The sequence below is a fragment of the Portunus trituberculatus genome, chromosome 46, assembly GCF_017591435.1.
Source record: "Portunus trituberculatus isolate SZX2019 chromosome 46, ASM1759143v1, whole genome shotgun sequence".
In the NCBI taxonomy this organism is placed as follows: domain Eukaryota; kingdom Metazoa; phylum Arthropoda; class Malacostraca; order Decapoda; family Portunidae; genus Portunus; species Portunus trituberculatus.
The window spans coordinates 29580235-29597734 of NC_059300.1; the positions used below are offsets into that span (position 1 = coordinate 29580235).

At 41.5% G+C, this 17500-nt stretch overlaps 1 protein-coding gene across 2 annotated transcripts in view; it reads left to right on the top strand.

Moving 5' to 3' along the window:
• Positions 1 to 10629: 10629 nt before the first annotated feature.
• Positions 10630 to 17500, top strand: part of LOC123520146 (organic cation transporter protein-like) — an 11246-nt gene continuing 4375 nt past the window's right edge. Inside the window, exons 1-7 of one of the 2 annotated variants that reach the window (XM_045282090.1) lie at positions 10630 to 10769; positions 14208 to 14335; positions 14837 to 14957; positions 15813 to 15924; positions 16431 to 16534; positions 16734 to 16888; positions 17241 to 17409. In XM_045282090.1, the coding sequence (XP_045138025.1) occupies positions 14254 to 14335; positions 14837 to 14957; positions 15813 to 15924; positions 16431 to 16534; positions 16734 to 16888; positions 17241 to 17409 (743 nt within the window). In that variant the 5' untranslated portion in view covers positions 10630 to 10769; positions 14208 to 14253. Of the gene's footprint in view, positions 10770 to 12219; positions 12239 to 14207; positions 14336 to 14836; positions 14958 to 15812; positions 15925 to 16430; positions 16535 to 16733; positions 16889 to 17240; positions 17410 to 17500 lie in introns of those variants that run through there. The other variant, XM_045282091.1, reaches the window with a different exon arrangement.

The window sequence follows — 17500 nt, forward strand, 5'->3', positions numbered from 1 at the left end:
CCCGACTCATCCAACCACTCACCACCATTACCAATACTTAACCTTCACTATTCATCACTCTCATCCCATGCACTGATCCTTACCTCACAAACACACACAATCTTTCTTCAATTCATCCCTTAACTCCTTCTCTTCCCCAATCTGCACCAAACCTTAACAAAACAATTTCAATACCAGTATCAACGCTCCCACTCCTGCCGTTCAAATAGAAAAATCAAAAAAATAAATCGCTTGTTATTCATCATTCGCGTCTTAGGTCCTGCATGTTTGGCTAAAAGTTGCGCAAAGCTGACGACTTCCTTGCCTCGATAAGTAATGCAAGCCCCAAGACACGCGGCAGGCGAGGCTGACGGTGGCACGGGATGGATGTTTTTACTATAAGGAGCACTGCAGCCTCATGGAGAGAGCTGGAAAGGAAGGGAGGGAGGGAAAGAAGGCTAAGAGAGAGGAAGAAGAAGGGGTGGTAGATTAATACTAGGTTAATATGTTCAAAAAGGTATTTACTATATTTATGAGGTATTTCTGTATATGAGGCGCCCCGCCCTCTCTCTCTCTCTCTCTCTCTCTCTCTCTCTCTCTCTCTCTCTCTCTCTCTCTCTCTCTCTCCGCAACCAAAAAGCGATGAAAAAATGGTTCATGATACGATTATTTTATTACAAGAACATTTACTACTACTACTACTACTACTATCATAACCACCACCACCATCACCACCACAATTACTACTATCGTTTCCCTTCAAACATTTCATCTTTTGCTAACACCAATCATCTTACAAAACCCGACAAAAAGATAGATTTTCGGTAGATCAAAGAACTTGAGATGGAAGGGGAAGGCACCAAACACAGAGGGGGTGAGACTGGCAGGTCACGTCTGAACCAAGCAGGCCGATGGAGTGAGTGACGGGGAGCCGAAAAATTGCATGATTTCAAAACAACAAAAGTCATCGTAAAGTGTACGCCTCTTCAACGACTGCCGGAAGCCGACGTTCTACACACACACACACACACACACACACACACACACACACACACACACACACACACACACACCGCGTAGTGTAGTGGTCAGCACGCTCGACTCACAATCGAGAGGGCCGGGTTCGAGTCCCGGTAAGCGGTAAGACAAATGCGCAAGCCTCTTAATGTGTAGCCCCTGTTCACCTAGCAGTAAATAGGTACGGGATGTAACTCGAGGGGTTGTGGCCTCGCTGTCCCGGTGTGTGTTGTGTGTTGATGTGGTCTCAGTCCTATCCGAAGATCGGTCTATGAGCTCTGAGCTCGCTCCGTAATGGGGAAGACTGGCTGGGTGACCAGCAGACGACCGAGGTGAATTACACACACACACACACACACACACACACACACACACACACACACACACACACACACACACACACATAACGAAAACAAGTGCTCTCTCATGTATGCTTTCCTGAATTATGCAAAAATTTCATTCAATCCAATAGGGAAGATATCTAACAGAGAAGACACGAGGCAGGATCCAATAGTGAATGAGGGATCTATGTTCGTTCTCTCAACATCTCGCAAGCTTTTAACAGGCTCAGGCTCTAGTGTAGTCATTAGGGTTTTCGAGATATTATTCATCTTTACGTGTTTTCTGCATCATCAATATAAAAGCTACTTGAGAGAACCCGATCCGATTAATCATAACGTTTTCAAACAGTACCAGACGAATGGAATACTCGTACCTTCAGAAAGGACAGCTGTTAGTGGCGAGTTAACCCCTTCAGTACTGTGACACTTTTATTGACATTAGGAAGTATCTATGGAGGGCAGAAGATTAATGGCCACAGTCTTCACTATTTTAATTCCCCCACATAAGTTTCCGAGCTGTATAAAATCACCAGATAGTAAGCAGAATGAACATGGAAACGCGTCATGGTATTGAAGACTTAGTAAAAAAAAATCAGAAAAAAACATTACGGATGCGAATGATAGATGTGAATACGTCAGGAAGTTTTATAAAGGATCTGCCACGTGTAGATCTGATGGTCTCCTGTAGCTCTACTTATGCTCTTAACCCCTTCAATATACTGAGACACATTTTTACCATGATTTTTGGATGTGATTAGACGATTTTACTTGCATTAGAAAGGGTCTTTACTATTTCAAAACCCACATACATTTCTGAGGCCAAATAAAATCGCCAAATAGTAACCAGAATGAATTTGAGAACGCGGCACAGTACTGAAGGGGTTGACTCCGTGGGATTTCAAAACAGAACGAAATCTCAAAGCATTTAAGAATACAAGCTTAGGACCCATGACAAGATGCTCGAATTCAGCGGATGTAGCTTTAAGAAGGGAAGGGAAGGGAAGGGAAGGGATGGGAAAAGAAGGAAAGGGAAGGGAAGGGAAGGGAAGGGAAGGGAAGGGAAGGAAAGGAAAGGAAAGGAAAGGAAAGGAAAAGAAAAGAAAAGGAAAGGAAAGGAAAGGAAAAGAAAAGGAAAGAAAAGGAAAGGAAAGGAAAGGAAAGTAAGGGAAGGGAAGGGAAGGGAAGGGAAAAGATGACAGACAGACAGACACCGATTTTCATACCGAGTGGTTTAATTGACTAGTAAGTGGAACAGGTTTAGCATTGAGATGGAAAACATGAATTCGAAAGAAGGATCAAGTTAGATCGAAGAAAAAAAAGAGGGAGGGAGGGAGGGAGGAAGGGGGAACGAGGACGAGGAGGAGGAGGAGGAGGAGGAGGAGGAGGGAGAGAGAGAGAGAGAGAGAGAGAGAGAGAGAGAGAGAGAGAGAGAGAGAGAGAGAGAGAGTAATCTTGTGTAGGATGACTGGCCTTCCACACACACACACACACCTCCTGTGAAGCGCATTTGACAAGTGCAGTAGTGATGTGAAGCCAGGCAGCCACACCAATATAAACACTGCAATCCAAACATTTTTATGACACATTTATGCCATCACTGCCTGCATTACGGCCTCATACAGGGTGAATGTTATAGGGTGGGGCCGTAGTGTGGTTGTAGAGGACGGGGGGCTAGGAGGGAAGCGCCGCCACCGTCACCGCCACCACCACCACCAGAATAGGTAGGCATAGGTTTTATTCAAAGACTGCCACATCTAGGCATAATAGTTTCCTGCAGCTTCCTGTTTTCTTTTCTTTTCTTTTCTTTACACAGCCATGATTTGCACGGAGTCTTTGGTAAATCTCAGAAACACCGTTGTGGAATGCTGGTAACCTTTGTAGAGGAAATAAAGCTAAATAATGCTAGTTATGTAGAAGCAGAAAGGAATGACTACCGTACCATCAGCGATAGTGATATGTAGTAACAATGGTGATATCGGTGGTGGCGGTGGTGGTGATGATGCATCCTCCCTAACCTTGAAAGTGAATTGTGAAAACACCTTTGGAAAATCTTTTTAAATCCTGAAAACTTAAGTAAATCATTAAAACATCCTTCAAAGCTTTGGGTAAATCCTGAAAACACTCTTAGAAAGCCTTAGTGAAAACACTTGAAAATATTCATGGACAGAGTATATCATGAAAAAATAAATCTTGGGACACATTATTAAATCATGAAAACACTCTTGAAAATCTTGCAAATAACCAAACACATCCTTGATATCTAAGTAATGCCTATTAAAGCTAAAACTGATTGGAAGTAGAATGCCAAAGAGTTTGAGAATGCCATCCCAGCACACTTACCAGCACCGGGGGTGTCAGGCAGTAGCTGCTCATCTTAAGACAGATCTTGGTCTAAGCTGGTCCCTGGAAAGACAAATAGCTGCAGTAAATAAAAGATCTGCATACGGGTTCAAAAGTTGTCATGGAGTATATATTCATTAGTTTGAGTTCTGAAACTTACTTAAATGTTTATGTTCAATGAAGTAAAACTGAGAGACAAGAAGGAATTGGTTCTTCAATAGCTTGGTCCATGAATGGAATAGACCCATTTTCAGGATAGCAGTGCCAATTTATTAAGGAACTTCAAAATAAGATTATAGAAAATTTATGGATGAGAATGACAGGTGCAAGTAGTAAGGTCTATTTTGTACAGGGACTGCCTTGTGTAGACCTGATGGCTACTTGCAGCTCACATTATCTTCTTTTGATCTTATGGGCTACTTATATATATTTTTTTATTTATTTATACCATGTGGGCTTTTCACGGGAATTTATGGGCTAAAGGGGATACTTTTTGTGGTTGCAAGTTGAAGCATGATTGGAGAATACATGTGACGTCACCTTGGCATTTGCTAATTCTCATAACAATGGGCTTCACTTTGATCTCCTATGTAGCAAGTGCCTGTAGTATTCTGAAATTCTTTGCTCCCTCACCTACAGTACACTACTTTTTAAAGGCCAGAGGTAATCTGCCTGATTCTTTAAGTTAAAACCTTGTGTAATTTTGACAACATACTGTACATAGGGGACTGAAGGGTTACACAGTCACAATTCCTCAGGTTTTGGCTCATCAATGTTTCCTGTATCTTCTTGGCCTTATTAATCCCTAATAGGGTTGGCCACTCTAGCATGCTGTCACTAGTAACTTTTGTCAAGTGTATCCTCTCCCAGTGTACGGTGCTTCAAGACTACACTAGCAATCCGTGAGCTCACAGTTAGTTTATTGACCACAAAGATTTACATTATATCAAAACATTTAAATATTACTGTATTCAAATAAATATACACTTTATGACCATAAAAGCTAACAACCAAAACATAATCTTAAAAGTCCCACACACTGTAAGGAGAGGAGTGTGTGTCTGTGCACCTAGAGAGTGTTCTCCACAGTGTGTAGGGTGTGTGCAAAACTGGTCATTCAAGTACATTTCATATAATGAATCTAACAAGGGCAAAATTTCAATAGGCAAAAAGAAAACCTCCTATTTCCTTACTTCTGTTAAGAAGAAGAGTTCTTTTTATAATAAACTAAATTCATAAAATGGGGAGATGTGCTTTACAAGAAATATCAGTGTCTCCTGTGTACAAGCAGCTGGGGCTCAACTCATAACCAAGACAACATGATATTTCACACCCAGGCCCAGAAGAAACAATTTGGGATTCACCAACTTGCTCACTACTCAACATGTTCACCCAATAATGACATGAACCACAGCACTGTGATCTTGCAACCCGATAACTCAGCCCAGCCACCCCCACAAGGAAGTAGCAGCAGGATGCACTGTGAGGCTTAACATCTTACCTTTACAAGCAGTGCCTAAGTATTGAGTAACTTAATGTTTCAGTTTTATGAAGATTGATTGATTCTGCAATAACATTTCTCATTAAAGAAAAGAATAGTATGGGCTCAACCAAACTCACCTAAAGCTTCTGATTTCTAAATGCAACTTGTTTTGCTATTAAAAACCTTATAGTGACAATAACTTGAGCAACACATGATATATCTGCTGCAACAGTCTAGGCTTGAGTAATCGAAACAGCTGGTAGCAAAGACTAAAAAATTAATCACAATAACCTATCATGATTAACAATAATGTTATCAACAACAATCAATAACCAGTAACTACCAATAAATCTAACCCTCCCAATAACTTATGTATCAATGATCCAAAATTTCAATGTTACAAATAACAATAGATATTTCAAATCCAAATCTTTATTTTCATCTCTATCTTAGAAAATTTTGAAAAATCTTAGAAAACTTCAAATTCAATGTTTATGCAGTCTCTTCACTAATAAAAAGTTTAAATAGCATTCCCTATCAGAGTTATTAACAAATTATAATTCTGTTTGCTTTCATGGGAAGAGAAAGTTATAATGCAAAGAACTGTAGTTGAGAAATAACAGAATGTGTGATCTAAGAAAAAAGTAACATGTCTGAAGAAAGCAATGAATTATGGTAAATGAAAAATTTGCCAAAAAAAAATTATGCCTTAACAAGAATTATATGACCACAGAGTTGTTTAGTAAGGAAAGACTTGTAATGAAAAGCATGAAAATCTAGTTCCAGCTTTTCTAATCTCAAAATTATCTACATACATTAAAACTGCACCTCTTACCAGAGTTACTAAGTGTGTACTTAGAACTGGAATTGATCTATTGAAATACAAGAGTACTGTATTAGGTTCTATAACAAAAATGTTCACTACACACTTAGAGATAGAACAGTGAAATAACAATTAGTATAAAAATAGCAGAGTTGTAGCATGTAAGGTAATGGTTCAATGAATGTTCCAACAGATTACCATAAATTGATATATTTGGAGGTGTGAGTGCCCTGACAGTGGAGCAGTTCTAGACTATGAGTGAGTGGCTTCAGCAATAACTTCGGGGCTGAAAGGTGAAGATGATGACATGTCCAATAGGATAGGTTTTTCAATTCCTACTATCCTGCTCAAGTGGACCGCTACACCATGCTTAATCACAAGAAAGACGACCACAATCCAAGACGGTAAGTATCCTGCTATGTGCATAATCAAAGCCAAGACCAACCTAATCTTACTCCCCATATTTTCTCACTGAAAAAGCTAGAAACAAAAATATATAGAAAAATATATGTAGGAAATTCTTTTCTTTCATAATCAACATTTGGAAAAAAAAAAGTTTCCAACCATTTTCTAGATAATCACAAACTTTGTAAACTGTTTGTAAACCATTTGTAAACATTATTTCTTATTGAGACCTAAATTTCTATCAAGGTGGGAGTGAGTTTGTTGTATCATAGCTAACTGATGAGAGGCTCATTGAAGAGAGAAGCACAAAAAAAAAAAAAATTATGGAAGAGGGATGTTCTTAGAAAATGGAATATTTTGTGATGACTTGTCAATTGTTTTCATCAAAGGTATTTCAGAGTGCATGTTAACATTCACACACGGATGCACTCAATTATTCACAGAACACATCTAGTGACTCTCTCTCCTAAATGCTTCTCATTTTAGATAGGAAAAGAGATAATCTGCAAACCTCAGATGCAAACTTGCAAACAAAGTTTCCTGTTTCCTGGTGTGGATAATCAGAGAGAGAGAGAGAGAGAGAGAGAGAGAGAGAGAGAGAGAGAGAGAGAGAGAGAGAGAGAGAGAGAATCATTAATTGAGAAAATGAGGCAAAGTTAAGTATTTCTGATGCAATCATACATGTCAAAGTACGTACAGGTAAAGTACAGTGGTGCCTTCAGTTGCGAGTTGAATTAATTCTGTGAAGCAATTGCTCATATCAATTTTTAGTAATTATTAAGACAAGGCTCTGTAATAATGTTTTTGGCTCTTAAAACCAAACAAACTTGGGGACTTGGTGGGAAAGCAGGGTTTTCAAGTGAGGAAGGTTGAAATATGGCCATATGTCACCTCTTCCCTCGAGAAATAAGTGCGAGTTATTGCTGCTTTTACGATTGGCGTCATCTTTGATACTACAAAAAAAAAATACATCTGCAGAAGTAGGTAGTCTAATTCCTTAGGGACATTAATCTAACCCAGTATTACCTAACCTAACCTGGGGTAGGTAATGCAATAATTCCCATTTATATTCCTCGGTAAGAGGTAGCAATTTACCATATTTAGCTTTCCCCACCGAAAACCCTGCCTTCCCACCAAGTATCCAAGTTTGCGGTTGAGCAAAAAACAGTAAATAGAGCAGCGCGCCTTGTCTTAATATTTACCAGAGCTACACCTCCCTCAATAAGGTTGAATTATTATAGTAGTCACTTGGAACTGAGATGGGCACGGTTCCTCCCTACCATCACGGCATAAAGGTCGTCCCCATCCTACCTGTCAGCCCTTCCTCACTTCTCTCCTCAGTCCTTACCTGGTGGGCACCACACCGTCAAGACGCCTTCATCACTCACTGACTCTTCACCACAGTTAGCTCAACTTTAAATTGCACCAAGAGACTTGTTAGCCCACAATTATACATAGCTATTTCGTCGTTTGAAGTCACCTCACACCCCTCCAGTTGATTCTTCTTCTTCTTCTTTGGGGTTTGTTGGGGCCGTGCAGGCTGTGTGTCACAGCCTCTAGTGCCCCAAAGGTCCAGGATGCGGAGGTGATGTGTTCAGGCTATATGCGGTGGAGTTGATTTGTTTTGTGTTGGAAGGTCCTGGTGAGGTTGAGTGTCTTGAAAGCCTGATTGGTATTTGTGCAGCCACCCAGGTCAGTCAGTGGTGGCCTGTGAGGGTGAATTGCAGACAGTGAGTGGAGGGCTACACCAAGGTAGGTATAGCCTATACCTACCTTGGGCCACACGGTGTGAATGGTGCCGAGGGCAGTGCAGCAGCAGAGATGATCTGAGGTGTCAAGCTGGGACAGTGGGGAGAGTCAGTCATGCCCAGCCTGTGTAGGTGGGAATTGAGGCGGGTGTGGCCAATCTTGAGTCTAGTGATTGCCGTGTCCAGTGCCCGGTTAGGGGACTTCAGCTGATGATGAACGCCATGAGCGAGGATGAAAACTGAAAAGCGCCAGGACTCATTGATTCGGTTTTCTATTCACTTCCCTAAACGATGGACCAAATGTAGGTAGATAACAAACGACCTATATATTACTCTGATTTTTTTTTTTTAATACATTTTGGTTCATAGGTTGTAAGTTTACCGAATCAGCCTCTAATAATAAGAAATCCTAGTCTCCGTTCACGTGGCCGATAGAGGTGTATGTAATATTCACCTCGGTCGTCTACTGGTCACCCAGCAGTGTGTGTGTGTGTGTGTGTTACTTGGATTATTCGGTGATTTTTGGCTTTATGGATATAGCACACTAAGGTTATGTGGTTGTTTGTACTGTATTGCTTTATTGTTACCTACGTATGGGTTGTAAGGAGGATATTCATCTAGGCTGCAGCCTGGCACATGTTTGACTTCTACAAGTGAAGCGGTAGGATGATATGTTAGATTTCACCAGTATTTTTCCTAGGGATTTGTAGAGATTGTTTTTCTTAATATAGCTAAGTATGTCCTCTTAGACTTTTCTGCAATATAATTTCCTACCCTATAACCCCGCTTTCCCAACAGCTCCCCAAGTTTGCTGGTGTTTGAGAAGAAGGGTGGGGGATTGTTAGCAAAAGGAAGGAATTAATGTCTTATTCTACCGGTTTAGCTAGAGAGTAATCTCCTGCTTTTAAGAATTGGCATTTTGTAACAATGCAATATAATTTTCATACAAACAATCAATGAGACTCTAGGAAAAGCATGGTTTCTCAAAGATTTTCGTGATAAAAAAAAAGAAAAAAAACTTGTCACATCTGTTAAAATGTCACTGCAGGTAAGATAAGATTGGCTTATCCTTGTCATGTCATTTGTCTGTGTCTCATTATGTATACTCTCTCTCTCTCTCTCTCTCTCTCTCTCTCTCTCTCTCTCTCTCTCTCTCTCCTAGTTGCCTTGTGGGAGATGTAGCGTCACCCCCCAACCCGTTAACCCTAGCGGTGCCATTATGACCTAAGATGTTGTGGCGCCTAATGAAATAATTTACGCTTTTTCTTTTGTTTTGAAAAAGCATCATTCCCTCCACGTAACTTGAGTCGCGCTTCACCGTGCACTTGCCTTATGGGATAAATATTATATAACTACAAGAAAATGCCGTCTGCGCTAGTCTATAACGTGAGGGTGGTGGAGAGAGAGAGAGAATGAATGGTGATATGGAAAAGGTGAAGAAAAGTGTTGTGAAATAGGAACAAGTGAAGTGGGTATAGGAATGATGGGAATATTTTGTGGGGTTGACTGGGAGAGACGAATATAATGTGGTGGTAGATGGATGGGAGAGGTGAAGGACATATAATAGCTAGTGGGAGGAAACAGTTATAAAAGAAATGGAAAAGAGATGACATTGGGAAGATGGAAGGGAGAATATATTAGGTGGGAAGAAGAGATGGGAGGAACTACGAGATGGAAGTAGAAGACAAGTATAAAAGTGGAAGAGGAGATCTTAGGTGGTTATACGAGAGAGAGAGAGAGAGAGAGAGAGAGAGGCCAACAGTAGCATATGTATTCCTCGCAGGTGGAGAGCCGCTGCACCTTTCCACACGTAAGCCACTCTGCGTTCGTGACCCTGCATCCCCCTAGCGGCTTGTCTAGATATATTTCCTCTCCCTCCCATCTCTCCGATCAGCCACTAAGGGACGACCACTGGGACACCGAGGAAAAGATAAAGATATGATAATAGTAATAAAGTTTTCACTCTTTCGTCATGAAGCACTGGGAAAAACACAAATACAACAGAAAATAATGTAGCGGTTATTGATTATATATTCTTTATCCCAAACATCATCATGAAGTACTATGGAAGATAACAATGACGAGAATGATGATATTTACCAAGAACATCCACTAATTATCGATCTTAAACCACTCCAAAAAAAGATAACTCTACAAGGACAAAAAATATGACGATGACGACAAGAACTATGATGGCAATGATAGTTAACAATAACCATCCAAAAATTAACAGCCCTAAAACTAAAAACACAAGAAAGAGAGAGAGAGAAAAAAAAAAAACTCTACATGGACAAAATCCTGACCACGCTATACATGTAGTATATACACCCCTACAAGTATGCCCTTCCATCACTCCCCGAAGAAATACACACGTGAAACAAAATCCTAACAAAATGCGCAGCGCTCTTCCCACGTCTTCCCTTCCCCCTCCTACGCGTCTTTTCTCCGGTAGCAAAAAGAGAGAGAGAGAGAGAGAGAGAGAGAGAGAGAGTGGTGAGCTGAAGTCATTCCCACTCAGTAAGACCACCAGTGCCGCCCTCAATATATGTACAGTCAGTCCTCCTGTGAACACCAAGGAGAGAGGAAGTCTGTGGCGAGTAGGCGGAAGAGTCACGCAGTTTACCAGCAAGAAGGTAACTGAGGATTCTTGTTTCTTTGAGCCTCAGAGAGAGAGAGGGAGAAAGAGAAGTAGGTGTTTTAATGTATATAGATTAGAGGATATGGCGAAGCACTAACACTCACACAAGAGATACTGTTCATATTGTTGAACGTTTCAGCGTCTTACTCTAACAAGCTCTAGTGGAAGATAGTGAGGGGTTTCAAGAGTGTTTCCATGATTTTGGTGATCATTTAGCAAGGATTCGACACCACCAGTAAGAGAAGCACCATTGGAAACATCTCTGTGGCCTTTTTAAAACTATTCTGGAGGAGGGACCCAAACATTTTAACCCCTTCGGTACCATGACGCGTTTCAATACTCATTCTGGTTACTATTTGGTGATTTTGTACAGCTTTATAAACTCATGTGGGGATAAAGATAGTGAAGATTGTGGCCATTAATCTTCTGCCTTCCATAGACCTTTCCTATTGTCAATAAAATGGTCTAATTGTATACAAATCTCAAGGTAAAAATGTGTCCCAGTACTGAAGGGGTTAAGAGGGAAAGAAATAAGTTATAGTGAAGGTTAATAAGAGTTTTTTATAACTAATTATTTTTTCTTAAAACCAGTAATGCCTTGACGAGGATCCAACACTACCAATCAGGGAAAAAAAAAGTGCCCCACTCCTTGAAATCTGTTTAGTGAGGTTTTCAAGGATTGTAGTAGCAGTCTGACAAAGGTTCCACACTCATTCAGAGGAACATACTTATACTTATCTCTGATTTCATGTGAGACCAAACTTTTTAAGAGAGCAATGAACTTTAATTTTTCTTTTTTTATGATTCTCTTAACATTTTAACAAGAAACCTACACAGTTACGAAGAAAAAAAGAAACACACACACACACACACACACACACACACACACACACACACACACACACACACACACACACACACACACACACACATACAGGAAGCCTTATAGTCATCTCCGTGGCCAATGAAAACTGATCCTAATTAGAAACCCAAAGTAGTGAAGAAAAGAGGGAATGGGATGCGAGTCACGTTCTCCTCATCCCCTAACACCACCACCACCACCACCACCACCACCTTGACACCAGCACGTTTACACCGCATCAAGAACACCTTACAACCAATAATGCAGTTGTCAAGCAAGCCCTGATACTCCCCATCTCTCCCCCCCAAACCCTCTCTCTCTCTCTCTCTCTCTCTCTCTCTCTCTCTCTCTCTCTCTCTCTCTCTCTCTCACCGCGTTGTGTAGTGGTTAGCACGCTCGGCTCACAACCGAGAAGGCCCGGATTCGAATCCAGGGAGCTACGAGGCAAATGGGCAAGCCTCTTAATGTGTAGCCTCTGTTCATCTAGCAGTAAATAGGTACGGATGTAACTCGAGGGGTTGTGGCCTCGCTTTCCTGGTGTGTGGAGTGTGATGTGGTCTCAGTCCTACCATCAAGAATACTGCAAGTTGTGTAATTATTCTGTATGTAATTACTGTTATTTTCTATACCACAAAATAGGTCCTAATATAACTAAACCAAAGTTCTTTCAGTTTCAAAACATTAGTGAGAGTTGAACAAAATATATCAGTTACTAATACACATTCCAGGCATTGATGTCTCTTTTAAGCTAACACTTTTTTTTTTCTTTCATTTTCACATTTACACTCATTCATTCACAGTCATCCACCAAACTCTGCTCCGCCCACCAATTCCATCCATGAAGAAAGGAATATCAAATTTAATCTAATATCATTAACACTGCAAACTTGTCTCATTATTCTCCATATAATTAATTCATTTTACTGTTAGTGTTTCACCACAAAATTCGCTTGAGAAGTAAACCGTGTTACAGCAGCTTCAGATGACACAAATGAGTGTGAGGAACAAGAAAACAAAATGTATCAAGCGGTACAAATTCTTAGCGTCAGTTCCTTTTGTGTTTAACTTTCTCAGTACCATGTCGCGTTTTGAAATTCCTTCTGCTTATGTTTTGGTGATTTCATACAGCCTCAGAAACTTATGTGAGGATTAAGATAGTGAAGACTCTGACCAATAATCTTCTGACCTCCATAGACCCTTCCTGATGCAAATAAAATCGTCCAATCGTCCACAAAACTTATGGTAAAAAATGCGTCCCAGTACTGAAGGGGATAAAGACTATCATTCTCAAATTTTGGATAACACTATTAACTACATTCTTTTATGGACCGGCGCCTTCAATGGCTTTTTTTTTTTTTTTTCATCTCATGTACATTTTTTGCTGGGTATTTGTCCTAGCCCAAAGTCCTCTCATACATGAAAAAGACACCTTGTAGCATAGGGAGGTGGTGGCGTAGTGGATAACGTGATGAGCGTGGGATCGGGCAAACGTCCAAGCTTAGGTTCGAATCGCACCACATACCACTTTGAAGCTATGCCATTTGTCGAGTGGTTTAAAGTGACCTACATGTCACCATGATACCCAGGGTGGTGATATGGGCCCTAATATGGGCACCACTATAAATAAAATTGCCTGCGACATTAATGGGTGGAAGCTTAACAGCGTTTCCCACATATACTCAAGTATGCCTACAGGCGCTATAGACCAGAACATCATAAAAATAAATAGATAAATAAATATTGGTGAATACAGTGTTTATCAGATTTATTTTAATTCAAAGCAACCGTGTCATCATTTTCTGAGATCATCTATTCATTTATTCATCTATTTATTTATTCATTTATCTATTTGCTTTATCAAATTGAGAACTCCGAAGCAGGAGGAATTTATGGCCACTCATGCATTGTACCCAACTCATTTAGGTCTCCGGGATCACACACTCACGCGCTGCCTGCTCCTCCTTGTCCAACCTCTCTTCCACTGTAGGCCGCTCCGTTGCCGTGTCGTAAGCGTCTTGTCCCCAGCCACTTCCCTCAAGTCTTACATCACGAGGCTAGTGCAGTGCCGGCCAATGCAATTTATAAACAGGATCTTCCCCTCGTCATTATTATCATCACTACCAGCACCGTCTTCTTATTCTTCTTATTATTATTATTATTATTATCATAATTATTATTATTATCATTATTATTATTATTATTTGTTCAGACATTCAGACAAGCTGGAGGGGGAGGTGTAGAGAATTCCCCTGAAGAAGCATCAGCGAAACTAGTAGGGAATAAACTCACCTCCATACACCTGTGTTTTCTCTACACTTCCCCCATCCATTATTATTATTATTATTATTATTATTATTATTATTATTATTATTATTATTATTATTATTATTATTATCATTATTATTATTATTATCATTATCATTCTTATTCTTATTCTTGTTCTTATTACAATACTCCTGACCTTCTTTCATTGTGACCTTCAACACCTGCCTGAGCGTGACTAGCTTTATTCAGTGTGGTCTTCCTTCAGTATGTACACGGTGTCATTCTTTTTTTCTTTTTCCTTTCTAGAGCGAAGTGTGTTCAGCTTGCGGCGGCGGAGCGGAGGGTCAAGGCAATGGCAAGCCAGCTGGATGGTGTCTTAAGCCAGCTCGGTACCGGGAAATGGAACTTGGTGCACTTCACGGCTCTGGCTTACTGTGAGTTGTGATTGCGGTGGTGGTAATAGTGGTGGTGGTTTTGTTGTTGCCGTAGAAGTAGAAGTAGTAATGGTACAAGTAGTGGTGATAGTAGTAGTAGTAGTAGTAGTAGTAGTAGTAGTAGTAGTAGTAGTAGTAGCAGCAGTAGTAGTAGTAGTAGTAGAGCTTGAAAGTCCTTTCATCTCTTTATAGTCAGCAAATACTGAGTTACATGAAAATTATCCTCACCATCACCATCACTATCACGATCACCATCACCAGCATCACCACCATCAGGAGGACTAAAGGTTTGATTATACGCATGTTGTGTATGTAGATATGTGTATTTTCTGTTTTGTTTACGTGATCATCTAATATGCTTTGTGACTGCTAGATGTGTTTAGTAACATATCGTATCCGTGTGTGTGTGTGTGTGTGTGTGTGTGTGTGTGTGTGTGTGTGTGTGTGTGTGTGTCTGTGTGTCCTGCAGTCTCAGCGTCTCCTCACCCCTGTCCTCAACAGGCGTGTCGCTGCCCTGCTACCACACCCTGGCAGGTCCCTTCCTCGCCCCGAAAGTTGACTACCAGTGCCTGCCCGGCGCCTCAGACCCCTCAGTCCCTCTGGCTTCCCACGTCACCACGCAGTAAGAAACACTCTTTCCCCCCACCATCCTACACACGCACACACACACACACACACATACATAAAACCCGTCTCTTTGGTGGCCTTGAATCTCGGGTCAAGATTATTGCCACCGTGTCGTCTTTTACCTGTGAACGTTGTTTGAATATGTAAAGTCTAATTTTCTGAGAAAGTGTAATGGAAAAAGCTAGAAAATTGTTCATTTCGGATATTAAGTTTATTGAATGCCGGTTTAAGGGTCTGGTTATTGCACTCCTAAAGATGATAAATTCTTGAGCGTTCCTGATGTGTGTTGCGCCGTGTGTGCCGTGTTCCGTTAATCTTCGTGACAGCACATCATACTGAAACAAACAAAAAACAAAAAAAGAAGAGCAAAGTTCTCAAAATAGAGGATAAATAGAATAGATTCAGTAATCCCATTGATCAGGTTATTATTGTCGAGTCAACAGAGAACTTTAAAAAGATGAGATTAGAAGAATTTATGGATGTGGATGATAAAAAGGGCCGCCGTGGTACAGTGGAACGAGTGTAGGTTGGGCTTCCTCACTCGGGGCAATGGTTTCCTAGCGGGTGGGCTTTGAGATAGGAGGTACCACAAAAAGTATCCCCTTTAGCCCAGAAATTCCCGTGAAAAGCCAACATGGTGTAAATGAAAAAAAAAATGGAAATACGAACAGACAGATAGGTAGGCATGCTACGTCCAAGTTCTGATGAGCTTCCCTTATTTCATGATACACAGTTACTTACAGCCACGTGTAGGTCTGATAGATTCTTGTAGCCTCCCTTGATTTTCATGTCCGAATGTCCGTATGTCCACAGACGCAAGGAACTGCATGGGTGTGTGTTCTTATTGCAGGGACTCGTGCAGCTACTATGTGAAGGATCCCTCCAGAGAGGAGCCCCTGGAGCGTCCCTGCAAACGATGGTCCTTCGACAACTCCACCTTCGTCTCCACCGTCACATCAGAGGTGAGGCGGGATGAAGAGAGAAGGAGAAGAGAGCAGAGTGAGTGACGTGGCAGTGTAGCGAGAAAGTGGCGTGAGTGAGTGTTCAGACAAGAGTGTTAGTGTTGGAGAGTTAGCGAGACTAAGAAATAGTCACGGCTTAGCACAGTCATCTTAAAAGTCACAATATAATGTGATATTAATCTTTCTTCGCACAAGAGTTCTTCAGTCACCTAACCTATCACATGATGGTAATGAAATCATTTATCTTAGACACTAAGGAATAAAGTGAAGGCACAAAATCTTAGTAACCTCGACCACTTTTCATAGACTAGAGTTTTCATGGCTTTTTTCACTATAGCGTCTACATAAGCTTTGAAAACACTACCAACGAGGCAACAACACTTAAAAACACGGGGCTTACAAGCAGCTACTCCCCAGACATGCACAGTGTGAGGGGCCACAGTGACGTTAGTTGTATAGACCAGAAGGTATCATGTGCTTGTCTTATTAGCGTTGTGGTGTTGCAGTTCGGGTTGGTGTGCGGGATGGAGTACCTGCGCGCTGCCTACACCAGCATCTACATGTTCGGCGTGATGGTGGGCGCGCCTCTCAACGGACTCCTGGCGGATAAGTGAGTGCCTTATGCCTCGTGGCCCTTGCTGTGCGTATTTACGTATGCGTGGTACTCGCATCAACACAAGCAATTCGTAGTAAGCTGAAGTGTTTCATGAGTAACTTGATGGACATTATCAGGAGTGTTGTACAGTGTCATCGACTTGATTCCTTCTGGTTTATCATGTTAAGCCCTTTCAGTAACTCCGCCCTTGCAGATACGGAAGGAGGCCCACCATCACCATCGGTTCAGTGGTGTACGCGGTGGTGGCCCTGGCATCCTGCTGGCTGCCCTCCCTCGTCTCCGTGCTCATCTCGCGCTTCCTGCTGGGCACGCTGCACGCCACAATCCTCAAAACGGGATACATCCTCGGTATGGCGCGTGAATATGTTGCTTTCTCCTATCCTGCAGGACTGGACCGCTTAAGTCAATGTCAAGCTATAGTGGCAAAGTAACATAATGGTAGTAGTATTAATGGTGCAGCATTGCGTCCCTTATTTCTTCTCTTTGTTGATTTTTGTTGTTTTCTCGCCTCCAGTGTCTTATTTTCTTTTGCCATTGCTCTTTTTCTGTCTTTGATTGTTTTTGGTGAATGTACTTGTCAGCTCCATTTCTGTATCAAACCAAGCAAAGCATACACGCACTGGATAAAAAGTAGTAGAAAAATAAAAAAAGAAAAAAGAAACTCAGCTAATGCCGCGCCATTCGGATACGTGTGTTGCAGCCATGGAAGTGTCGTCGCCAAGGGTGCGGCCTGTGCTGGGTATCTTGCTGTTCCTGCCGTGGGCTCTAGGCACCATGGCGTGGGGCGGTGCGGCGTACCTGTTGAGGAGCTGGCGGTGGCTGCAGCTGTCCGTGTCCCTGCTGTTCCTGTTCTTCCTGCCGGCGCTGCTGTGAGTTGTGTTTTGGCCCATGTTATGAAACACTTCTGATTGCACCTCCACTACTTTTAAAACGCCTTGCATGGTTGAAAGCACTCAGGGT